A 26,799-nucleotide genomic window follows, 5' to 3' on the forward strand; every position below is an offset into this window, starting at 1 on the left:
AGGTCCCTACCAATGATCAACGACTGTGAACACACCTGCGCGAACGGCATCAATAAAGAGCATTCCCTGGCCTTCTTCTAGTTATTGCAGAAAACTGAAATTGAACACGTGTAATAATCTTATTATAAGATGGCCTAAGCTGGTTAGATAAATAAAGTGAAAGCGTTACTTACATAATACATATCCCTGAAGGTTAATCAAATGTTAATTCCATTTCTAAGCTTAATTCTTAAAACAACATCTGACAGAATGAAATGCGGTCATGGAGCAAGAAGAGAGATCCCATGTTTATGCAGTGTGTTTTTGAAATGTTTACTTAAACTAGTTTTCTATGCACTATGAGAATCGAAACATCAAACACTTATTGGTACTCTTAGTCTGTGGAAATTAGTGTACATAAACCGTTACATGCGTCACTATTGCATGTCACTCCACATAAGCATCTGAAGAGAAGCTATTAGGAGTTTAGAAATGAAGGTAGACATCTAACCTATAGAGATGTATGTATTCCGAAGTTCTCCTACATGAGCAATTTCAGTCTCCTACAAGAATTGGAAGTAGGTCCAGGAAAATCCTAAGTAGATTAAGATATAGTAGACACCAGATTAAATCATATTGATACTTAATATACTTACTATATATATAATAAGTAATCTTCTATTCATCTTTTGCATGCCAGAGAAAGTTCATTTCCTTAGAAAGAGGTTCTGCATTTAGTGAACAATACATAAAACTGGAATGCTTTCTCTTAGATTACGTTTTCATTAGCTCTTTTATTCGTGTCAACTGGACACTGTAAGGCAGATTCTATTGAAGTTTGGAATTATATTCACTAACTAGATTGAAAATTTATAGCATAAAATGACCATGATACCGGTATATTAAATACCTTTAGGCTGGTCAGTTACGTACTTTAGGACAATAGGGTTACGTTTCAATACCTTAACGAGTCGATTTCTTACCTCTAAAGATTTAATAGTTCCTGTTGGTGTGACTTGGGAAAGGCGTTTGTCTTTCTAGCAATATATAGCCATGCTAGAGTGCTATATTTACTAGCTCCAATTACATAGCCATGCTAAAGTGCTAGGTTACTAGCTCAAATTACATAGACATGCTAGAGTGCTAGATTTACTAGCTCGAATTACATAGATATGCTCGAGTGCTAGATTTATTATCTCAAATTTCACTAACAAGGTCTAAAATACCAGTTTATTTGACGATTGTAGAAAAATCTACTGAAGTTTTAGTTCACTTGGTAATAAAGTGGGATTCGGGACATCGACTTGTCTGATAGTTCTTTGCGTATATGATTACACGAGGAAATTTCTTTCCTTTCTTCTTTTTTTTCTTCGCGAAGGTAAACATAATGATTCATATGTCGCTCATATATGAGGCAAATGACTATGATGATATGTCAGTTCCCCCAATCTGGGCCTCCTTTTAAACGCCAGCAGAAGACAAACCGGAGGGTAACGGTATACGTTGCACAAAACCTACTGAAGATTGTGCAATCCGTCATTTAAACACCAATAAGTACATACGTACATCGGAATTACCAAAATTATGTTGTTCTTAATTATAGAAATCCCCATGGGGCGAAACTGTGTTCTTCTACCTTGAAACCAGCCTACAGCATTTCAACATCTATGGGATAAGGATAATGTGACACCAAAGGAGACTATTCATCATACTCTTCTTGTCTTCCCAAGACAAACAAAAAAGTGTCTATTCTAAAATTAGCTGCGATTACGCTCTGCCTGGCAGAACTTCAATAGAGTGAGATTTCAATCGGCACGACAAACACTGGACAATTATCAAGAAAATTATCACAAGGCCACAAAGACAAAGGAAGTTGTGGCCTTGATGGGGTCGCCTCTATTTTGGTCTCTGCTCTGTGGCCTTCGACTGAGTAGAGCACTACAGTAATTACAATGAAAACAGTTGAAAAACTTATGTTCAGGTCTATCTGTGATTCTCTTGGGGCAGAATTTGATGTCTGTGAAAAGTTGACTCTTACGCATTCTCCACAACGTTGTAGTATTACATGTATAGATCACGGGAAAGGCGAAACGTAAGGTGTGAGGGTCAGGCTGCTGAGGTCAAGTGTCAAGTTGGGTTTCTAAAAGCAAGTGGTTCCCACTGAGACAATTTTTCACACTTTTAGCATACATGTAGCTCTGTCCATCGGGTCTGCCTTGAGATTTGTTGAACAAGATATTTTTTCGCTCTTCGTCATGATAAAAAAGCACAGCTGTGTTCTAGTTGACAGATAAGGTTGCCCTTTGACACCGATTTGAATCATTAATCATAATCTTCTTGTCTTCAGTTAATTATAATTACGCTCTATCTGACTGAACTTCAATAGACTGAGACTGAGATCAATTATCAAAAAGTCATAACAGGTCATAGAGATTTAGAAGGTGGTGACATTGAAGAGGTTGACTCTTTCTCGGTCTCTTTGGGCTTCGAATGTCTTAGAACACTACAGTAGTACAGTTAAAACAGTTGAAAAACGTATCTTTGTACATTCTCTACAACACTACTGTAGTCCATGTGTAGCCATGCAAAAATGATGCGCCTAGGTCGTTCGTACCTGGCTAGGCTGTGCTTAAAATAGCACATGGAGTCACGCGTGTCAAATCGGGTTTGTAAACAAGTGGTTGTCACCGAGACAATTTTTCATACTGTTAGCATACAATGCCATGTAGCTCTGGCCACCGACTGTTTCTTCAGATTTGTTGAACACGGCGTCCCTTCACCATTCTACATGATAAAACAAGTAAATCTGTGTAGTATGCCACGTGACGGCAAATAGATCATATCCGGTACTCTCCAAGCAGAGGTTGTGGGGTATGATCGTTACCTTTTTATATATGGCCTTTTTTTTTTGTCGCTACCCCCACCAACGTCGGTGGCCGGCGACGCCTTCTATGGCTAATAGATACTGCCTGGCCAATTTGATACTGTCTTTTTGCCACCGAAAGGGATCTGTTTGGAGATTAATATCCAGATGCCTGGCGTACCCCGTCTTGTATTAAGTTCACGAAAGCGTATGTCACCTCTTAAGGGGTGGTATAACCCCGACCAATAATTTCGACCGATGTTGATGATGATTTTGAGATCATAGCAATGACTTAGATGTATCACATGCACAGTGAAGGGGAGGGGGGTGCTCATTTCTGGCCAGTATTTCAACATTTGTGTTGTGGTAGCCTGGGTTGACGTGAGGCCATGGCCAATAGGAACCATTAATCATAATCTTCTTGTCTGTCGAGATAAAAAACAAGCAACACCTTTGCCACACCAATTACAATTACGCTCTACTAGGCTGAGCCTCTATAGACTGACATTTTGCTCCGCACGTATCACACTGACTTTTCTACCAACACGCCCCTTTTTTGAAATTGGTCAATTGGCAAGAGCGTCCACATAATACTTGAGCACGCGCGAGCGACGCGCGCCATAGCTCATTTCTGGCGCACTACTGAACTGCCAGACGGGAGAAAATTCCAGCACAATTCTACCAAAGCGTGCGGACAGCACTTCCATACCGGCAACTTCAACATGAAGTAGGTCATATTTCTGTACTTAATTTGCCTGAAGGAAACAGTTTTGTTGCACTATGTGGCAGTTGTTTACACCCATGCAACGGGGTCAAATCGTAAAGCCTCGGTCACACAACTGCGTGCAAAACGTGGGCAAATTTTGGGGATCCGTAAAGGCTTGGTCACAACCCGCTGTACGTACGTGCTTTTTGTCCGTACGTTTTTTGGGAGACTACGTCTGCTTCGTTTATTCTGAAAATGTGGGGAAGGAGTGGCGTCTACGCACGTCACGTCACTCGCACGGTTGCGCAAGGTGTAAGATTGTGGTCTGCCCGCCACGTTTGTCGTGAGCGGTTGCGTGCATCGTTCGTTGCGCAAGAGGTAAGTGAGTTGTACGTGCTTACATCGTACGATCTCTGTGCGATTGCAACTTAACCGTAAGGAGGCCGTACTCACACGAGCGTCTTTCGTACGGTACGTACGGGGCACGCGCGTCGCTCGTACTCGCACGCCCGGGTGGTGAATCCGCAGACTGCACGCAGAAAAAGTTTTACATGCACTTAAAGTTCTATGGCGTGTCTGCGTGCTCCCAAATCCGTAGGATTCCGTACGGAGGCGGTACTCACCACGCACGGATGCCCTACGTTTGCCCACGACAGCACGCAGAAGCACGTACGGCGGGTTGTGATCAGGGCTTAAGTGGCGAGTACCGCCACCGTACGGAATCCAACGGATTTGGGACCATGCAGACACGCCGTAGCGCTTAAAGAGCACAGTAAAACTTCCTCTGCGTGTGGGCTGCGGATTCACCCTCCGTACGAGCCAGTACAGGAGACGCGCGTGCCCTGCACGTACCGGTACGTACCGTACGTAATCAGCGCGGGTGAGTACGGCCTGCATACGGTCACGTGGCAATCGCTCAGAGATCGTACATTGTAAGCACGTACAACTCACCACTTGCGCAACAAACGATGCACGCAACCGCTCACGGCCAGGCGTGGCGTGCAGACCACATACTTACACCTTGCGCAACCGTGCGAGTGACGTGAGTTGACGTACTGATCATGCCAGTCCTTCCCCCCGTTTTCAGAAAACGTAGCAGACGTACGTGGCCTAAAAAAAACGTACGGACAAAAAACACGTACGGCGGGTTGTGACCGAGGCTTAACCCAGCACATGCCGTATGTTAGAGAATAACTCGTTCTTCGGTGACCTGCGGTTCGACTGAATAGGGAGTACGAGTATCCTCTACACCACAGAGTTGAGGTCACCCATTAAGTTAGGTTTGTAAACGTTAACATGTGGTTTTCAGAAAGAGACGTTCATGCCATATCATGGTGTTCCTGTAGTTCTGAAAGGTGCCACACAACTTGACGTTTAAATCATTTGTGATAAAGGTTCGGCTAAGCAAGACGTTGTATGTGAGGGTATGAGTAATCTCCAAGCAGATCTTTTGGTGGGGGTAAGACAGTATCAATTTGGCCAGTCTGTAACCATTTCCCCACCCAAATGGTTACAGAATGGCCAATTTGATACTGTCTTACCCCCACCAAAAGATCTGCTTGGAGATTAGGTATGAGTAGATCATAGCGATGGACTGTACAGAAAAGGGGGAGGGGTGCTTAATTCAGCATTTCAACATTTGTGTGATAGTAGATAAGGTTGATATGACACCAATGGGGTCCATTCATAATAATTTTCTTGTCTTCCATGATAACAAAAACAAGCAACAACTGTTGCATGCTACATTAATTGCAATTACTCTATACTTGCCTGAACTTCAATAGACTGACATTTTACTAGGCGAAGCACACTGACATATCTACCTAACGCGCCCCTTTCTGAAATTAGTCACAGCGTGCGGTCTCGTCAGAAAGGCCGCATTTGTTTTTGAACTCGTTTTCCCGTGGAATTGTCCCGTCCAGCAGAGTCTTTCCGCTTGCAAAAGGCCTGTGGATGAAGTCGCTTTCGTTCTGTCAAAATCTTTAAAACACATGTAGGCGACGACGTTCTGAGAAAATATGACACTTTTTGGATAGGATACACTGGTCAAAGACTGGGGAAATTGCATGACACCATGCAGTAAATCATAAAAAAAGTAAAGGAAACTTTGGACAGGCTTGAAGATGTCAGTTGCCACCAAGACCTGTTGAAAGATGGAGTTCGTTGTGACACGGTACGCGTTACGAACTTTCTTGGCCTCATGGCCTTGAACTCCGAAAGCACTGCAGTATAGAGTAAAAGCAGTTTAAAAACAATCTTCGGGGTATCCATGATTTTGTGGGACATAGTTTGGTGTCTTTCAAAAGTTGACTTTTACGCATCCTCCACAATATATTGTTGTAGTCCATGTCTAGATCACGGAAAAGGCAAAACGCAGGGCGTGAGGGACAGGCTGTACTTTGCCGGCGATGTAGTAGGGTATATCTTCTGTACCACAGAATTGAGGTCACTCAGCAAGTTGGGCTTATGACCACATGATTTTCACCGTGACACGTTTTCATGATGTTAGCATTGCTCTTACCGTTGAGTCTTCCTTCAGATTTGTTGAGGACGGGTTTTCTGTCTTCTGTCACGGTAAAAAGGTACATTGAAGGCAAAATCAATGATCAAACATTCATGTTTGGGCACCCTGCCATCAATTTTCTTCTGCGTGGCCGGACAGCCCAACAACAAGTTGGACCGTACCATCTCGAACGCAGGTAGAGAAATATTAACTGTGGAATTATGAACAAGTGGTTTTCACCCGTGACACGTTTTCATGATGTTAGCATTGCTCTTACCGTTGAGTCTTCCTTCAGGTTTGTTGAGGACGGTGTTTCTGTCTTCCGTCATGGTAAAAAGGTACATTGACGGCAGTATCAATGATCAAACGTTCATGTTTAGGCACCCTCCCATTGATTTTCTTCTGCTGCGTGACCGGAAAGCCCAACAAGTTGGACCGTACCATCTCGAACGTAGGTAGAGAAATATGAACTGTGGGATTAATGTCAAATCTAAAATACGGTTTTTGCAAAGCGGAATAGGGTATTCTTATTCATCACCGATAAAAGGATATCTTTCATTGGTTGCTGCATGATAAAAACACATATTTTTCTGCCCTGATCGGTGAATATCAGTGTAGGTTAAAAGATTAAGTATGTGAGGGTATGATAGTGTGGGTATGTAGTCATCTCCAAGCAGATGTTTAGGTGGCCCCAAAAGACAGTATCAAATTGGCCAAGCAGTATCCATTGGCAAATGGTTACAGTCTGGCCAATGGATACTGCTTGGCCTATTTGATACTGTCTTTTGCGGCCACCTAAACATCTGCTTGGAGATTAGGTATGTAGGTGATAATTGTGATTCAGCTTCATAGAAGTGGTTTGCTCATTTCAACATTTGTAGATAAGGTTGATATGACGCCAATGGGACCATTCATCATAATCTTCTTGTCTTCCACGGTAAGAAACAAGCAACGCCTGTTGCTACATTAATTACAATTACTCTATACTTCCCTGAACGTCAATAGACTGACATTTTACTCAGCACGAAGCACACTGACCTATCTACCTAACGCGCCCCTTTCTGAAATTGGTCAATTATATACGGCCATTGGAAAGGAAGTATTCTTACTCATAACTGATTAAAAAATATTCCTATTTGCCCGGTTTGGTGCATACTAGTGTGGATGGCAATTATGGGACGGTACTACGTTTCAGATCTCCCCCAATTACCCATGCGCTTGTATTTCATGTCTGTAAACTTCGGTAAATCCTCGCCGGTTGCTTTACCTGAATTTCATGAAATCTATACAAGGGAAGGTGCCATAGCTTGACGTGTTAGACTTATCATTTCAGAAAATCTCTCATATCAGAAAGACTTTAAATTTGCTTGTCTTTGCCTGATGGCCAAGATAACGTATGTGACGGTATGCGTATATCATAGACATAGTAATCACTCAGATTATTCACCTGCACAGTAAAGGGGGGAGGGGCTTGCTCATTTCAGCATTTTGGTACATACTAGTAGTAGACAAAATTGAAACGATGCCAATGTGAACCATTCATCATAATTTTCTTGTCTTCCAAGATAACAAAGAAACAAGTAATACCTGTTGCTACATTAATTACAATTACTCTCTACTTGCCTGAACTTCTATAGACTGACATTTCAGTCTGCACGTAGCACACTAACTTATCTGCAAAACACCCTTTTTAATTGGCCAATTATATCAAGAATGTCATAAGCTTGAATCTCGCGCGTCAACAGTGTACATATATGTGTGATCTCGTTATAAAGACCACGTTTGCTTATTTAGATCGTTTTCCTGTGGACATGTTTATTCCAGTATGTTTGTTTTTGCAAAAGAGCTGCAGTTGAAGTTGCTTGTCAGTAGTTTTCAAATTATTTCAAACACACAGGTGGTTGTTTGTGAAAATATGCCACTTTAATTGGTGGCATACCTTGGATATGTTTCGCCGGTCAAGCCTTGGCAAGTTAAATGCAGTAACTATAGAATAGGCATTGAGAACTTTAGAAAGGTTTGAATCTGTCACAATGTTGAAACTTGAGTTTTTTTGTGACACGGTTCGTGCTACAGTCTTTGTCGGCTCTGTGACCTTGAACTATGTCGAGTACTACGTATGTTGTGATTATCGTGGGACAGTATCTAATGTCATAGCTCGTATCACATTCTGTTAATTCTTCTCAGTTAGTTACGGTCTTGTATAATACTATGTTCTATCTGGGTGCCCAACGTTGACCAGTGTGTGGTGCTATGTTTTGGTCTATGCTTTAAACCATGTACACGGCATTGAGTACTAGTATTTGCGTACATAGGCTAACTCAATTACAATAAGAAATATGTTTTTGGCGACGCCTCAGGGGCGGAGGCATTTGTGTAAGTACTGCGATCGCTTTGAAAGAATTTCAAAAATTGCATGAATGCATTCCCTAGGGAATTGGTTTTGAGGTAGCCTCCGGCCTTGTGGTCATCAGAACAAGCAGGAAAGGCTTATGTTACCATGCATGCAATAGCACCTTTTCGGGCAAACTGTGGCTTTTTGCACACAGAATATTAATGATTGTCTTTATTGATATTTCAAATATGTTTTCTTCTATCAAGAGAGAACAAATTTCTTACTCAGGAGCAGCATATTCAAGCTTATAATATTTCAAATGTGTTTTTAGTTGCAACTATGTGATGCTGGTCGTTTTTTTATAACTTTACTGTGTGACACATGTAGTGTAACAGTGATGTTTTGTGTAAGAAATTTTATTCACTTGTGTGTTTTCTATCATGTATGTTTGTGTCAGTCTTGCTTTTTTATTTATTATTTTCTTCGCTTTCATGATGCTGTTGCATTCCATGCTTGTTTTTCAATTTTGGCTGCAAAACATGAATGCACACCCCAATCCTTCCACGACTAGGTTTCATGCTAAGGTTTCATGCTAGCCAGTGAACTCCTGCTGTAGTCTGCATCTCAGGGTACGGTGGACATGGCAAAGTTTACCTGTGGGTATAAAGAGAGAAAAGGGCATAAATGAAACGTATATCTGAATTAAGTTTGAATAAGTTCTTGTATTGTACTGGTAATTGTGAGTTGTTATGTATCACCTTATGGACAAAAATGGCTGTTTGAAACTTATTTATGTCATATACCGTCAAGATTTTCAAATCGTGAAATAGAACCATATCGTCATAATATTATAATTGTAATAAAAAGTTTAAGAGTATTTTATTTCAGTATAGCCTGGCAGTTAGACCATCGTAGACTGCCTGGTATCCGTACGGTGCGTTGGGTACTGCCCGCCCGCTCAAATCAATTAGTGCATGCCAGGGTGTTTACGGGGTTGGTTTTGTTTGCCTACATGATGACAATAACTAGAAAGGTCAAATGGAAAGATTCATAGCTAGTATGTCAAAAGAGGTTTATGTCTAGTATGGCTGGGGCCTGTAGAACATCCCTTAGAAAGCCAAATATGTATCTATCTGTTAGAACGCCGTGGTTAGAATTGCTTTGCTGTAGGTGGAACGTGTGTCAGAACTAGCATGACCTACGAATTCGGACACTATTCAAGCTCATGAATAGGTGAAATCTCTTAACCTAACAAAAGCAGTGAGTATCAGACAAACATTTGGGAGGGTACACAAAATGTTTTAAGTTGAATGATGTTAAGTTGTCATGAAACAGGCATTTGACACTTTTGTGAGAAAAAAAGTGAAAGTACACACGTAGCCTGTGTAGGTCAAAATATACTCTTACTACTACAGGAATGGTCAGGGACAGGCAAGCCTAGTCAACCTCGGGTACAATTTCTGGATAAAGATATGGCTTTATATAAATTTTTCTAAGACCGCTGATAGTATCGACTTTCTAGCGAACATAAAACATGTAGTTAAGAATTCTTCAATGTAATAGAATATTTCACAAATCACAACCAAATTGTACTTTCTCAAAAAAGACGTAAAGAATTTTTCTACGGACAATTTCCCAAGATCACAAGAACTGTTTCACGATGGTACTATGACTATGGGGAAAATTACTGTCGACATTATCGTAAACTGTAATACATTGCCAAATCATAGGTCATACATGTAATTCTTCTTCACATATAGTGGTAACCCCATTTAAAACCACAATTAACAACTTCTTAAGGAAGGGTTTATAAATACAAAAAATAACTAGATTATTTGGCGACAGAATTGCAGGGGTACAGACGTCACGGCTACAATCGCAACATTTGTTACAGGTATGTAACGCATCAAATAACATAAGGAAGTACAAAATAATATACGGTGAAACATACCTCTCAGCTTACCTTAGGCCTTTATTAAACCATCGTGGGCTGCCGGATATCTCTGCGGTGCTGGAAGGACTGTACGGCCGCCAAGCATCGTCCATCCGCGCTGTCTTTCGTACAGGACCAGATCCTGAAAGCCCGGTGTACTGGGCTGATGTGGCCATAGCCTCGTAGTCGTATCCAGTTTAACGTGGTTGGGGCCGGACTCTCTACGGGGGATCTAATAGTTTTCCCCGCCGGCTCAACTGGTAGCCCGATGTGTCAGTGTCATGCCTGTAGAGTTTTTGCCAAGAGTTCCCTACCGAGCACACGCCTGTTCCACCACACAGCTACAGCCTGACTGGTTTAGACTTTTGTGAGAAAGAAAGCAAAAGGATGGAAGCTCCGCCCCCTATAGCAGTATCCTGTTTCCTAGATTCCATCCTATTGGCCTATCTTAGAATAACAGTAACTTTAACTGGGGGTATCTATTACCTCAGTGTAATATACACCACCCATCCAGGTGTCCGGCGTGATTAATTATTGCCATCTGCCATCCCCCACCATGGACAGTTATCCAGAGAGCACAGCCTCTGAAGCAAAGCAGTATCCTGTTTCCTAGATTCCATCCTATTGGCCTATCTTAGAATAACAGTAACTTTAACTGGGGGTATCTATTACCTCAGTGTAATATACACCACCCATCCAGGTGCCGGTGAGGAGTGGGTTTATCCAAACAGATCACATAGAGAAAAGAAATTATACTTTCTTTGGGAACCCAGGATAGGTCAAAGAAGTCCTAGGAGTAACTTAATTGACAACCTCACATCAGACGTAAATTACAGTCTCTGATGGAGGAATATAGAGTGAAGTGGAAAGTGTTTTTTTGTTTGGTTCGAGCGGGAATTTGACCAAAGTAAAGTAACTATTATAGTAAGTATATCATCATATCGCCGGGGAAGAATGCTGACATGTATACAGCCTCACACTTCCTCCATGCATCCTGTAAATTCCACTATGTACAGGCACGCGTTTATAAAATAATAATCTGTTTTTCCTATTATTGTAATGGAGATTTCTAGCTCCACCACATGCAATAATAATCATTCAGTCGTGGCCTTGGCAATGATATTTTATTGTCTGCCTCGTTATCTGTATCCCCGCCTTCACACACGGTCCGGATTGGCCACCTAGGATCCGCCCCAGAAGCCAAAGGAATTTCATTCGTACTAACTAGTGAAGAACTCTGTATTATATAGGCACCAACTGACTAATCTCCAAGCAGATCCCAGGGTGGTATAAGACAGCCAAGGGTGGTGTATCGGACCATCTTTAGCAACCATTTTCCATTATGGAAATTTAGAACTGCCATATGCTGTAAATGTGTGTAGTTAAAGAATATTGTACCGTAAGCCCCACCTTTAGGGAGGTACCTTCTGCCCAGCTTGACAGGGTTTGACAAATAGACTGACAAATAGCCCCTGACAATTATTTGGTAAACACGGAACAAAGAAGGAACAAAGAAACATTTTTAGAGGGCTGTTGGAAACAGAACCTGGTGTATGAGTATGTCGGTAAGAATGGACTTCCAAAATTTTTTAAGAATCATACCACGGATCTCGGTAAAAGCTATCGGTAAAAAATATCTTGTTATGATTCTATTACCATTCCGCTGTCGGGAAGATATATAGATCCCAGTCAGTTTCTGACCGTGCCTCAGGTTTTATCGCATGAGGTGAGGCGCACTTTACCTGAGCACCTGCTAATTTACGCCAGGCAATACATGGCAACAAAGAAATATGGTTTCTTAAAAGTGTTACAGGTCTAACACGAGTACCGTCCCGCACACGTCAGCCGAGGTTGATGATGGTGGAAAGAAGCCGCATGCAATACTCAAACTCAAAATACATCCGTTGTTTATCAAGCTAAATTGAATGCATGTTGAATATAGTTAGCAAGGTATGCGACATTGTGTATGTTTGGTCGGGATTCGAACTCCCAACCTCTTGGTCCAGAGGCACGGTCACCATAAGGTATAGGAGAGACATGCTGTGTTTTAATTTAGGTCACTGACCGACACCAGGGATTGTACGATATTTACCTGGGGTGGGCTGGTACGTTGACGGGAGATGCACAAATAAAATCGGGGCCACCAACCAACATATTACAGAAAAAATCGTCGCCAGAGTCTTTTTTATAAAGGCTCAACTTGTTGTACTCTTTTCTACTTTCAGGTTCCTGGACTGCGTGTTGCTAGTGCTTGTGATATCAGCCATTCTTCTGGATTTGGGCACAGCTCAGCGTAAGAAACGTAAGGAGAACAACCTGTTGTATTGAAAATGCGCTTATACCTTTCTGGCCATATTTTTTCATACATGTCAAGTGTGAAAATTATTGTGTTACCATAATTTATAGCCTCCTCAGATAGCAGACTCTGTGGATCGGACTTTTTGGGCCTTGTAATGTGTCTTTTTATACAATGAACTGTTGTCACCTCACTGAGGATGAACTGAACTGTGACCCTATATCGGTTTCATTAACCCTATTCAGACGGGATGGGGAGGGGGGCTTTTGAGGCCCGCGCTCACTTTCATCTCGGATATCGCCCGAACGGCTTGCGCTAGAACCGTCGAATTTGGTGACTTTTCCGGTACTTCAACAAGAAAACAAGTATTTTGTGTTAGTTATTTGAAATCGAAGACGTTAAAACGGAGGCGGTATATCTGTTTTATCCCCTCACAGATCTACTACAAAAACATCTGTTAGATGTATCACACGTAATGCCTTATACAATCCCATTACTGAACTACTTTTGTGTAAAATACCTACTTTGATGAAATCTAAAGTTTTCCAGGCAAATCTAGTTTCGAAATAAGGACTTGGACACGAGTATGACTGGTCTTTAACACAAAATAGTTATTTTCTTAGCATGAAAGTTCATCTGTGTTGGTACAAGTCATTATGAAATAAAGACTAAGCTTTAACTTCCAACACTTAGATTTGGGTAAGTCCAAATTCCGTAATCTAAGTGTTGGAAGTTTAAGCTTAGTCTTTATTTTATAATACTTGTTTTCTTGTTGAAGTACAAGTAAAGAATGAGTACGATAAAATGTGTCTTTCAACTGTTGTTCTCTGTCACTGCTAGGGTGTCAAAAAGCACCGAACCCAAAGCGCACCGAACGGAGTGGTTGTAAGTATCCCTACAACCATGGTGAGACATGCACCTACAGATGCAAAAAGAACTACGTTCCAGTAGGCGGCGATGCTGAGAGGACCTGCCTAAATCGAGAGTGGACTGGGAGCCACCTGATCTGTAGACGTATGTATGCCATTTAGTAATCCAACAACAAAGATAACGTTACAGGGGATGCCATGTCTACTTTTTGCTTTTAGAAACTAGGTCTGGTACTACAAGAACAGCATTTGTGTAGTAGCAGAAAAAGAGTCGCTACTACGCTAACTACGCGCTTTCGTAGTTGATAGACAATCACTGGTTTGCTTAATGCAGTTTAAGGACGTGTTTAGAGTTTGAAAAAACAACAACTTAAGATCCAACACAAAAATTCTCTCACCTAGAGCTTTCGACCAGTCACTCTGGTCTTCCTCAGTAGACTGACCCAGTGAGGCTTGTCACGTGGCTTCTTTGAAGTTTGACATCAACACTGGGTCAAAGGTATCTGGTAGACGTAGCTGTACTAGCACAGACAGTTTGTTGTTTCTTAATCAGTGGGACGGGACTGCGGTCCACCACCGAGCCCACCCTGCACCACCCGTCGGGACTGTAATTCACCTTACAAACACAAAGAAACGTGTAGCTACCAATGTCAACCGAGCTGCACTCAGGTCGGTGGCGACCAGATGCTGCGATGTTATGATGGAACCTGGACCGGAACCCCCCTGGTCTGCGAAGGTACGTTTATCAATTTGCCTGTACCGTTTCCATGCTTCTCTTCGAGTGAAATAAGTGGCGTCGGTGGCGCAACGGTTAGAGCATCAAGGTGGTTAACCTCATTGGTTATATGTATCATACGCAATGCCTTATTCGATCTCTCTTCCATGAATTCGTGTTAGGTTTTAGAAATGAACATTGATCGTTTGATAATGATATGTCAACTACGACCAAATTATTGTTCGTTTTCTGTCTCGAATTAGGTAGGAAATGGTTTGCTTTGAATTTTCTTTTCTATCATTGACAGAGAATTGTGGAGAACCACCAATGCCATCCGGCACCATTCGAGACGGCTGTGACGCCCCCTACTTACAAGGAGAGGTGTGTAACTACCAATGCCAAACCGGGTACATTAAAGACCTCGGAGATGACAGCCTGACCTGCAATAATGGAGCATGGGAGGGGGAGGAACTGTTCTGTAAAGGTTCGTATGTCACGATGCCTACCATTTCCTGACACTTTTCGCGTATCCTAATCTCCAAGCAGATCCCTTTTGGTGGCAAAAATACAGTATAAAATTGGCCAGGCAGTATCCATTGGACAGAGAAGGTCGCCGGCCACCGACCGGTGGGGATACCGACCAAAAAATGGCCATATTAAAAAAGGTAACGATCATTCCCCCACAACCTCTGCTTGGAGAGTAGCGTATCCATCCATGCCATGTGTGAGAACTTTATTTTCTCTGGGAGACTTTCTAATGCTATATTACTAGATTGAAATTCGAATCTGTCCCCAAGCCTAGCGGTACGTGTACACACTCCAAAATCGAAATCCGTGGTAGTGCGAAGTAAAAAAAAACGGCGAAACGGTTTCGAGGGTAAATTTGGATTAATTATTTCTCATGACTGAAACGGTCCTTTTCTATCACTTGCAGCGAATTGTGAAGAACCATCAACTCCAGGCAACACCGTCCTAAACACCTGTGACCCACCGGCACCACCCTATTACCACGGGGCGGAGTGTACCCTCAAATGCGCAGACGGGTTCACCAGCGTCGGCGGCGACGACAGGCTGACCTGCCGCGGTGGAGAATGGATCCTGATCGGGGAAGAAGGCGAGGGCGTACTGGTATGTGAAGAACAGACTACCACACCGTCTCCGGAACCGACTACCACACCACCTCAGGCAACAACGCCACCTCCAACAACCATACAGACAGGTGCGTATCGTGAAAATAAAGACTAAGCTTTAACTTCCAACACTAACTAGCAAAGTATTGGGACTTACCCCAAATTTTCGGTTGACTCCATCAACCTTGTTCACGGAATGGACCCGTCTACTCTTGGAACGTGACGTCAGAGACACGTGACCGTAGTAGCGGGTCATACGTGCCAGATAACTTGTGTCGCCCCCCGTCTCTGTTCGCCCTCCGTCTCTGAAAATCCTGTCTGTTTTCTATCACTCCTAGGACCTTGTCCTCAACCACCAAGTTTTGAAAACGCTGTCCGAAGCGACTGTAGCGCCCCCTTCGAGCTTAACGAGACATGTAGCTACCGTTGCGAGGACGGGTACGTGCAAGCCTACGGCAGTAACGTCACAACGTCCACCTGCGTTGAGGGAAATTGGACTGATGTCTACCTTGTCTGTCTACCGCCACCGCTGAGTACGTATCTTTTTTTATTCATCAAAACATCAAAACATAACAAGGACGGTGTGGCGTTGCACTCAAGTTTATAACTTATATTAACAGCGCCACACAACAAAATACAATTAACATTTAAATACACAAAGTTGACATACCAGTACGCAGTCCCACCGCCCCAAGACATTAAAAATGTTAATGATTACCAAATTATTTGAAAAGATTTTCTTGAGCTGGAGTGGCTACTAATGATTACTTATCTTTTGTTATCGACCGTTGTTAGTGTCTTCTGCTCGTCGGTTAATACTATTATATTAACGTGGACTACGACGACGTTCTTCTTTCCTGTTTAGAATGAGTTTAAAAGCTGGATTATTCAAATGTTGTTTTCTATTAGTTGAACTGCCAGGCTGTTTTGCACCACCTATTCCACCCCGCACCGTCCTACGGATCTGTTTCCAACGAGGTCCCATCTACCCAATTGGGACCTTATGTATATATGAATGCGCAAAGAAGGCCTTTTATGCCGGTGGCTCCTTAATTGCGAAGTGTATCGACGGTGGATTCTGGGATTGGGGGTTTTGGGGCCACCTGCGATGTAGAGGTATGTATGTTCAACGAGCATCGTATGCCACGGTACCGGTGCTTGCTATTTCCTGCTGGTTTTCACGTTTCCACAAGGAAAGCAATTGCAACTGCAGTTTTACTATTTTATCCTGGCCTTCTTGAAAATTTGGCCTCAATCTTTGAAGCTCCATACGTAGTTGAACATATCATTAAGTGATATATAAACTAAGACCATTTTTTGTTGTTGTCCAGATCAGAATGAGTCTAGAAACTATGTCTTAAGAATGTTTTTTCCCTATTAGCTGGATGGCCTTGTATTATTCCACCTCCAAGGCCACTTAACGTCGACAGGGCCGGCTGTGGGTGGCCTTACCCACATTGCGACAAATGCACCTACACATGCAAACCTGGGTTCACTTCAGACGGCGGCGACGACATGGTGGAATGCGATGATGGACTTTGGGGTTGGAGTGATCCTCTTAATAAGAATCCCATGGTCTGTAGAAGTAAGTATGCCTACCATTTTCTGACTGTGTTCACGCTTCCATTCATGTCATCATGTGAGAACTTCTCGGGAAGATCGTTGAAGAGGTTCATCAGTCACGTAGAATTATCAGTTTGTAGAATATTTCTTAATCAGTGACTCGTTTTGAAAGGTAGAAACATTTACCTCCAAATTGTCGATGTCCACTGTACATCTTGATCACGGAGTGACATAGTCTCGCGAGATCTTGTGGCCTGGTCTCGTGTTCTCGCGAGACTAGGTCACTCCGTGTTCAAGATGTACAGTCGACATCGAAAATTTGGAGGTACGTGTTTCTACCTTTCAAAAAGAGTCGCTGATTAAGGAATATTCTACTAACTTCTCGGGAAAAGGCATAAAATTCCACAACCGTCGGGAACCATTAGATTCAATGCTAGGTTGAAATCCGAATCTGTCCCACATTCTCCCTTACGCTGATGCTTGTTACCTACGTTTCCTTGGAATGGTTTTTCTTTTATTTTAACTTTTTCTATTACATGTACTTCCAGAGGATTGTGTAAATCCACCAATGCCAGTCTGCGCAATTCGTAACGCCTGTTTCCCCCCGGGGCCTCCCTATCATCATGATGCGTCGTGTTGTTACCACTGTGATGACAGGTCCACTAAAGCCGGCGGCGACAACTTACTGACCTGCAATAATGGAAACTGGATTGGGGTTGACCTGGTCTGTAAAAGTACGTATGTCACGATACCTACCGTTTTCTGACAGTTTTCGCACCTCCGTATAGGTGATAGAATCTGCCCAGTAGGACGTTTCCCAGTTTTATTTCGCAACCGCGGAGAATCCTTAGATTGCTACATGTACATTAGAATCCAACTAAATTCTTGTTTGTTTTAGCAATTGTGTCTTTATATTCTATTCCATGTACTACCAGAGATGTGTAGATATCCACCAAAGCCAGCCTGCGCGGCTATAGCTGGCTGTGACGCCCCCTACACACATGGGGAGGTGTGTGACTACCAATGTGATGCCGGATCCACTGATCAAGGTGGCGACGACACACAGACCTGCAATAATGGAATCTGGGTCGGGGTCCCCCTGGTCTGTAAAAGTGAGTATGAAATAGCATCTACCGTTTCCTGGAGATGGGACACTCGCCAAAAAGCAGTCACTGACGAAAGGAAGTGGATGCTAGCTGAAACGTCTGAGCGTTTCCAAGATCATATCCAGTTGCTTAAGTAACTGCTTTTTGGCGTATCTTATTGCCTGGATGTCTAACCTTCATCGACGTAAGAGTATGACTCGTCAGGTTGATAATGTAGACTATAACCAAATTCATGTTTGGTTTGAAAATTGTTTGTTTGGAATGTTCTTTTTCTACCCACTCTCAGAGGATTGTGAAGATCCGCCAATGCCAGACTGCACAATCGTGAATGGATGTATCGCCCCTTACACACACGGGGAGGTGTGTGACTACCAATGTGATCCAACGTCCACTGCAGACGGTGGCGACAACCGGCGGATCTGCAATGATGGAAACTGGGACGGGGTTGACCTGGTCTGTAAAAGTACGTATGTCTCATCAGTGCCTAACACTATTTTCTTGCTTCCATCTATATCATACACGTGAAACCTCCTGAAAAATGATTCCTATAGCTATTTCACAATCAAACATGCACTGGGAATATAAGATTGCTGGATTGAAGTCGGAATTCGAATTTCCCCTTAAACCAAGCCTTTGTAATACAGTATTAAGATATTGGGTTATTGTGTGTGTTATATATAAGATGCCTTGTTCAATCTCGGGTCCATATAAACCACTAAATCCAATAGTTTCCTGTCAAATATGGTATCGAATAGAATGAACAGAAGTATGGCTCTTAGGTAGATCTAATCTAAGATGTAATCTAAGATAAAAGTATACTTTGTATTCTGACTAGAATCCGTTAAACTTTTAAATATTATTTTCTGTTCCATGCACTACCAGAGGATTGTGGGGATGCACCAATGCCAGACTGTGCGAGTATAACCTTATGTTTGCCCGGGGGTCCCCCCTACAAGCATGGACATACGTGTTTCTACCGATGTGATGCCGGGTCCACTGAACAAGGTGGCGACGACGAGCGGACCTGCATTAATGGAAACTGGGACGGGGTTGACCTGGTCTGTAAAAGTGAGTATGTCACAGCATCTCTACTGTTTTCATCCCTAGCTCCATACATGTTTGTGAAATTTTAGCCTCTACCAGGCGCCTGGGATGGCTGGAAAAATAGCAGAAATTGGCCAACATAAAGGGAATAGTATACCAGTGGAGTTAGCCGGCCTGAGAGCCTACATTTTGCTGCGCACGGCAGAATGTACTCTAGAGCGGACCAACTCCCTTGACCTGTTATCTCAGTCTCTATTTGGCCAACTCTTTCCAGCCATCTCCCGAAGCCCGGTAGAGGCTAGAGAAATTTCATTAAGGACGGTTCCTATATCATTATCACAACTATTGGGAACATTAGATTGCTAGATTGAAATCGAACTGATCGATAATGTAAACTAAGACAAAATTATAGTTTGTGGTCTGTCTAGAATACTTTAATCTTTTTTGATCGATGTACTTTTCTATTCCATGTACTGCCAGAGGATTGTGGAGATCCACCAATGCCAAACTGCACAACAATAGCTGGCTGTGTCGCCCCTTACACACATGGGGAGGTGTGCAACTACCGATGTGATGACGGTTCCACTAAAGTCGGCGGCGACGACACACAGACCTGCAATAATGGAAACTGGGTCGGGGTTGATCTGGTCTGCAAAAGTACGTATGTCACAGCATCTACCGTTTCCTGACAATTTTATGCTTTATTCGTGCCATGTAAGTGCAGTCGTCTTTTTCAGAACTCTTTCCTTGTAAGGTTATTTTATTTTTCATGTACTACCAGAGGATTGTGAAGATCCACCAGTGCCAGACTGCACCTCTCTACTCGACTGTTTTCCCCCGGGACCAGCCTACATTCACGGGACGTCCTGTTGGTTTTGTTGCGATCCCAGGTCCACTAAAGTCGGTGGCGACGACAAGCTGACGTGCAGTAATGGAAACTGGGTCGGGGAAGACCTGGTCTGTAAAAGTGAGTATGTCACGATGCCTACCATTTCCTGACGGTTTTCACGCCTCCACCAATGCCATGTAAGTGAATGTCTCCAGGAGGAGGTTTCCTAGTTTTCTTTCGCGGAGAATCCTAAGATTGCTACATTAGAATCCGAATAAATTCTTGTTTGCTTAACTTTGGAATGGTCTATTCTATTCTCTTCTACCAGAGAGTTGTAAATATCCACCAATGCCAGACTGCACCAGTTTAGATGGCTGTGCCTTTCCCTACACACACGGGGAGGTGTGTAACTACCAATGTGATGCCGGGTCCACTGATCAAGGTGGCGACGACACACAGACCTGCATTAATGGAATCTGGGTCGGGGTTGACCTGGTCTGTAAAAGTGAGTATGTCACAGCATCTGTCGTTTTCTGACAGTTTCCATGCCCCTGCCTGTGCCATGTAAGTGAAATTTCTCCAGGAGGAGGTTTCCTAGTTTTATTTCGCAACCGCGGAGAATCCTTAGATTGCTACATTGAAATCCAAATCTGTCCCAAACTATTCCTTATGAACAAAGGCTTGCTGATGCAGTGTAAACATGTTGGGTCCATGAGCTACTACATTGTAAGTTTGAATCTGGTATCGAATAAAAATAAAAGGTGTATAACTTGTCAGGTTGATGATGTGGACTACAATCAAATTCATGTTTGGTTTAAAAATTGTTTGAAATTTTCTTCCCCCTCCCCCCACTGCTAGAGGATTGTGAAGATCCGCCAATGCCAGATTGCACCACTGTAAATGGCTGTGCCGCCCCCTACACACATGGGGAGGTGTGTAACTACCAATGTGATGACGGGTCCACTGAACAAGGTGGCGACGACACACTGACCTGCATCAATGGAAACTGGGACGGGGAAGACCTGGTCTGTAAAAGTACGTATGTCACGATGCCTACCGTTTTCTGACGGTTATCACGCCTCCACCCATGCCATGTAAGTGACATCTCTCCAGGAGGAGGTTGCCTTGTTTTGTTTTGTTTCGCAACCGCGGAGAATCTTTGGATTGTCGATGAAGGTTTGACATAAGATACGCCAAAAAGCAGTTACTCAAGCAACTGGATATGATCTTGGAAACGGTCAGACGTTTCAGCTAGTATCCACTAGCTTTCGTCATTAACTGAAAGACCAGAGGAGAAATGCAGGTTTATAAGCACAAACTATTGATTGATATGAAAAAATTGTCTTCACTCAATTGCATATCAATCAATAGTTTGTGCTTATAAAGCTGCATTTCCCCTCTGGTCTCTCAGTGCACTGACGAAAGCTAGTGGATACAAGCTGAAACGCCTGACGGTTTTCAAAATCATATCCAGTTGCTTGAGTAACTGCTTTTTTGGCGAATCTTTAGATTGCTACATTGAAATACAAATCTATTCCAAACTATCCCTTATAGGCCAAGGCTTCCTCATGCAGTGTGAACATATTGGACCAATGGTCCATGGACTACTACATTGTAAATTTGAAGCTGGTATCGAATAAAAAATGAAATGAAGGGGTATAAATCGCCAGGTTGATGATGTAGACTTCAACCAAATTCATGTTTGGTTTAACAATTGTTTAAAATGTTCTTTCCCCCCACTCTCAGAGGATTGTGAAGATCCGCCAATGCCAGACTGCACCACTGTAGCTGGCTGTGCTGCTCCCTACACACATGGGGAGGTGTGCAACTACCTATGTGATGCCGGGTCCATTGCAGACGGCGGCGACTTCGAGCGGACCTGCAATGATGGAAACTGGGATGGGGTTGACCTGGTCTGCAAAAGTACGTACGTCACAGTGCCTAACACTTATTTACTGTTTACCTCCATTCATGTATGTGAAATATAATGAAAAAGGGTTCCAATTTTACAACCATTGAGAACATTAGATTCCTAGATTTAAATCGGAATTCGAGCTTATCAGGCAGTATTAAGATATTGAGTTTCATGCTTTCCAGTCATACATGGTATCAAATAAATTGGAATCAGCAACAATGAAATTACGACTCGTAGGTTGATAATATAAACTAAGAAAATGTATAGTTTGTTTTCTGTCTAGAATTCGTTAATCTTTGATGTTTTTGATAGATGTACTTTTCTGTTCCATGTACTGACAGAGGATTGTGAAGATCCACCAATGCTAGACTGTACGACAATAGCTGGCTGTGCCGCCCCCTACACACACGGGGAGGTGTGCAACTACCGATGTGATTACGGTTCCACTAAACAAGGCGGCGACGACACACTGACCTGCAATAATGGAAACTGGATTGGGGTTGACCTGGTCTGTAAAAGTAAGTATGTCACGGTACCTACCGTTTTCTGACGGTTTTAATGCCTTCATTCGTGCCATGTATGTACAATAGTCTTTATTTCCTAACCATAAGGAACTCTTTCCGTGGAATGTTCTTTTATTTTTTAGAGGATTGTGAAGATCCACCCGAGCCAGACTGCGCCTCTTTACTCGACTGTTTCCCCCCGGGGCCACCCTACATTCACGGGGCGTTTTGTTGGTTTTGTTGCGATCCCTGGTCCAAAAAAGTCGGTGGCGACGACAAGCTGACGTGCAATAATAGCAACTGGGTCGGGGAAGAACTGGAATGTATAAGTACGTATCTCACTTCCATGCTATGGATGTGAAATAGTCTCTGTAAGAGGCTTCCTATATTCTTTGGGAATCCTTAGATTGTTACGTTGGATGGAATCGATGGGAATTCGAATCTGTCGGAGCAGCTTTATAAGCACAAATTAACTATTGCAATAGTTTGTGCTTATAAAACTGCATTTCTCCTTTGGTCTCTCAGTCACTGACGAAAGCTAGTGGACACTAGCTGAACCGTCTGACCGTTTCCAAAATCATATCCAGTTGCTTGAGTAATTTCTTTTTGGCGTAACAACAGATTGATTAAAGATTGAATCCTCCCAATGTTGTTTTCCTACCAGAGCCAACACCGTCTCCGACTCCATGGCCAGCTCTGCCTGAGTGTACATGTCCGACAACGACACCGTCTGAGACAACGACACCGTCTGAAACATCGACAACGTCTGAGACACCGACAACGTCTGAAGCACCGATTCCGTTTGAGACACCGACTCCGCGACCGACTCCGCGACCGACTCCGCCTGAAGCACCGACAACGCCTGAGCTAACGACAATGTCTGAGACACCGACTCCGCCACAGACAATGATTCCGACCGATGAACCTGGTATGGAATGGAATTTAGTAAAAGTAGTGCGATTTATCGATGCATTGTTTCTGTTTGGCCTGAGGCTATTGACAGCAGTATGGTCCTGTCAAAAGTGCAAAAATTCTGTTATTGACAGCTTGATGCTGTCAATACTCAATAGCCATTTACTTTACTGAAACGCCTGAGATCTTGTGACACGTATAGTATTTGGGTTATCTGCAACAATCTGGGTCATTTTTGGTTCGCGGAAATGTTTTGTTGAGAACTACTGGCGATAAATACAGCATTTTTCACAACTTCAGACGTAAGTAATATGCAAGTCACTCCCTGTGAGTGTCGTCTGCTGTTATTGATCATAGTGCCTTGTGGCTTATGTTATCCACTTAATGATGTTGGGAGGATGATTGGAGTCAGTTTAGCTACTTACATCCTGATAGTCTTATATAGGGGGTCTAGGTTCATATTTGTACATCAATCTGCCTCTGATGACAGTTGGGCAAAAACAGAGAAAAATTAAGAAAAGAGTGGTCTTAATTTCCCGCCCACAGAAACAGACTGTGAACTACACTGTAGCGGCACGTGTTGGGAGGAAGGTCGGTTGGGCTGTTCTGGGGAAGTCGGCACTCCGTCTAACGACCCCCTGTGCGGCTGTCCAGACGGATACTTTTGCTGCGTGCCACCTGGCGCGGAAACCTGCGTGGCGAAGTGCTCAGGACAGTGCATGTTTCCCGATTCAAGCATGGAGAATGGAGGCTGTACTGGAAAGTGGAAGGATTCCGAAGAGTGCGAGTGTCCAGGCAACATGCGCTGCTGTTGTCAACAAGGTAAATCATTTAAATGTTCCAGTTATATCTGTGATGCTGTTCAAAATGCTATACAGTGAATGATGGGACTCGTCCATGTATGTACTGGTACAACGTAGTTTCATATCATAGGTACTATACAATCTGTGTTTTGTTGAGTGTTAAAAGATTGTGACTTTTAAATGTTCTTTCTATTCCATGTACTGCCAGATGAGACGGTTTTCACGTCTCCATTCATGCCATGTATGTGAAATCTTCTCTATTTCAGAGACACCGACTCCGTCATCGACTAATCAAAGAACTACGCCTACGCCTCAGCAAACGACTTCAGTGGACAGTAAGTGTCTTACAATCACTGTTGCAGTGAGTGACAAACCTTATATCTGCTCAGCCAAATGTTCTATGTCTCGTGATTAGTGCCACTATTTATTTTGGATCCTTATATTCCAATATTGAAATCACTATAAATAACCTTTATAAAATATATATACTGTTCATGGACAACCCCCTAAAACGGCGAGGCTGGGGGAAATACAACTTTCTTAGTACATGTACATAGTTGCAAGACTTTGGCTAGTTAGCTGAAACATTCTGTTCAAATTAGAAACTGAAACGCCTGAGATCTTGTGACAAGGATAGTATTTAGGTTAGCTGCAACAATCTGAGTCATTTTACGTTCGCGGCAATGTTTTGTTGAGAACTACTGGCGATAAACGCAGCATTTTTCACAACTTCGGACGTAAGTAATATGCAAATCACTCCCTGTGAGTGTCGTCTGCTGTTACTGTTCAAAGTGCCTTGTGGATTGTATGGTGTTGGGACGATGGAGTCAGTTTAGCTTCTTACATCCTGACAGTTTCTTGATAGGGGTTTAGGTCCCCATTTCTACACCAATCTGCCTCTGATGACAGTGGGGGAGAAAAGGAGGAAAGTTCTAATTTCCCACCTACAGGAACAGACTGTGAAGAATACTGTGGTGGCACGTGTTGGGAGAATGACTGAGGTCAATTTAGCTATTTACATTACAGTTTTTATGGGGGGTCCCCATTTATACACCAATCTGCTGACAGTGGGGAAAAAATAAACAAGACTGGCAATGAAAACATACATTGCCATGGCGACGGTGGTTGCTGTTAGAGTTATTGTTTGCATGGCACTGCCATCATTTCATGACTTTGAGGAAGACTTGGTACCTGTTAAGTCTAGACAGATACAGTGCACCCCACCCATGAGTGTATAGTGAATGAGCCCCGGGGTCACAGAAAATAGGGCACCCAGGGCAGACAGGTCTTCCCAAGGGTTTCCAGGAATGTGGGCATAGGTGTGGGTCAAAGAAATGCCTGTGGACATTCCATTCCTGTGGACAAAATTCCTGTACCATTCCTAGAATTCTTACAAACTGCACACAATACTGTACCATTAGGCTCCTCCCTGAGACGTCGCCAAAAAAACAGCGTTCTAATTTCCCGCCCCCAGAAACGGACTGTGAAGCATACTGTGGCGGCACGTGTTGGAAGGATGGTGTGATCGGCTGTGCTTGGCCAGTCGGCTCTACGTCTAACGACCCCCGATGCGGCTGTCCAGAGGGCTACTTTTGCTGCAAGCCATATAACGGGACTACCTGCGTGGGGGACTGCCCAGGAGGAGAGTGCATAGATCCCGACCCGAACATGGCGAATTCAGGTTGTACTGGAGTGTGGAAGGATCCCGAAGAGTGCTCGTGTCCATACGACCAGCGCTGCTGTTGTCCACAAGGTAAACCATGACCTTGTCCCTGTCTCTAGAGCTAATGCTTACTCATTTTACTGTCCTTACTTTTTATTACCATAGATCTTGACTAATTGTATACGATGATGATGGTTTTAGACCATAATACTGAGCAAGTGTTTACCTTCCTATGTATATGTACGAACACAGCCCTGTGGGCTGCAAGTTGTTCAGTTGAAATAAACCAATTATAATACTACTGGACGATCTCTTAGAAACAAAAACACCATCTCCATCCCCCAGCCAGAACAAAAAGACTCCAGAACTACTTCCTATATCAGTCTATCAAACTCTACAATCAGACTTTATAAACTTGTCATACCTGGGATGTACTCTTCATATAGGTAATGTATATATTTATGTATATATGTATGTAATAATGTTATGTGTTTATTTTAATGTAATGCTGTAAAAACCAATACCATTCAGGCAACATTATACTTCTATTTTGTATGTCTACTATGTTGGTATTGAAATAAAGAATTGAATTGATTGTTCCAGGTCTATCTGTCATGCTGTTCAAAATGCTATGCAGTAAATACAGAAAATGCAAAAATAATCATATCCAAAGCATATCATAAGTACAATTATTGCATCTTCTTCACACAGAGTAATGCTAATTGTGTATGTCTTCATTCTTTATCTTCTCCAAGAAGCAAAGGTATTGTTGCAGGAGAGGTCACAAGTGCAGAAAACACCATGACACTTTCATATCATAATATTCACAGGTCTTGGTAAACAAAACTCTCTTGACAGGTTTGCATGCTGCACTAAAATTGATCATTTTTGTTTTATTTCAAGGTGTGCAAAAATCACCCTTTGAAGGATAATATGAATGATAATATGATATAATCATAAAGTATTAGGCTAGAGTTGATATTCGACAAAGGCTTATACATGTAAATGTCATAGAAAAATTCTAAACATGCACTTCTTATTCCTGATAGAGGGGACTCGCCCATATATGTACTGGTACAACGTAGTTTCATATCATATAGGTACTATACAATCTGTGTTTTGTTGAGCGTTA

The 26,799-nt window shown here is 42.8% G+C and overlaps 1 protein-coding gene across 1 annotated transcript; it reads left to right on the plus strand.

Moving 5' to 3' along the window:
• Positions 1-14,168: 14,168 nt before the first annotated feature.
• Positions 14,169-22,993, plus strand: LOC109484291 (complement factor H-like). Its single transcript, XM_019787549.1, has 8 exons — positions 14,169-14,220; positions 14,507-14,683; positions 15,134-15,418; positions 18,285-18,461; positions 20,730-20,906; positions 21,618-21,794; positions 22,128-22,308; positions 22,954-22,993. Exons 1-8 carry the CDS (start codon positions 14,169-14,171, stop codon positions 22,991-22,993), a joined length of 1,266 nt encoding a protein of 421 aa, XP_019643108.1.
• The last annotated feature ends 3,806 nt before the right edge of the window (positions 22,994-26,799 follow it).

Source organism: Branchiostoma belcheri, unplaced genomic scaffold (genome assembly GCF_001625305.1).
Source record: "Branchiostoma belcheri isolate BF01 breed outbred unplaced genomic scaffold, Haploidv18h27 scaffold7, whole genome shotgun sequence".
Classification (NCBI taxonomy): Eukaryota; Metazoa; Chordata; class Leptocardii; order Amphioxiformes; family Branchiostomatidae; genus Branchiostoma; species Branchiostoma belcheri.

What these genes read in the sequence shown, in the direction of transcription:
- LOC109484291 (XM_019787549.1), top strand. Translation starts at nt 14,169, where the DNA reads ATGCTGCGATGTTATGATGGAACCTGGACCGGAACCCCCCTGGTCTGC. An exon ending in GGAGGAACTGTTCTGTAAAG is followed by an intron (nt 14,684 to 15,133) that starts GTTCGTATGTCA and finishes TATCACTTGCAG; the next exon opens with CGAATTGTGAAGAACCATCA. An exon ending in GGTTGACCTGGTCTGTAAAA is followed by an intron (nt 18,462 to 20,729) that starts GTACGTATGTCT and finishes CCCCACTGCTAG; the next exon opens with AGGATTGTGAAGATCCGCCA.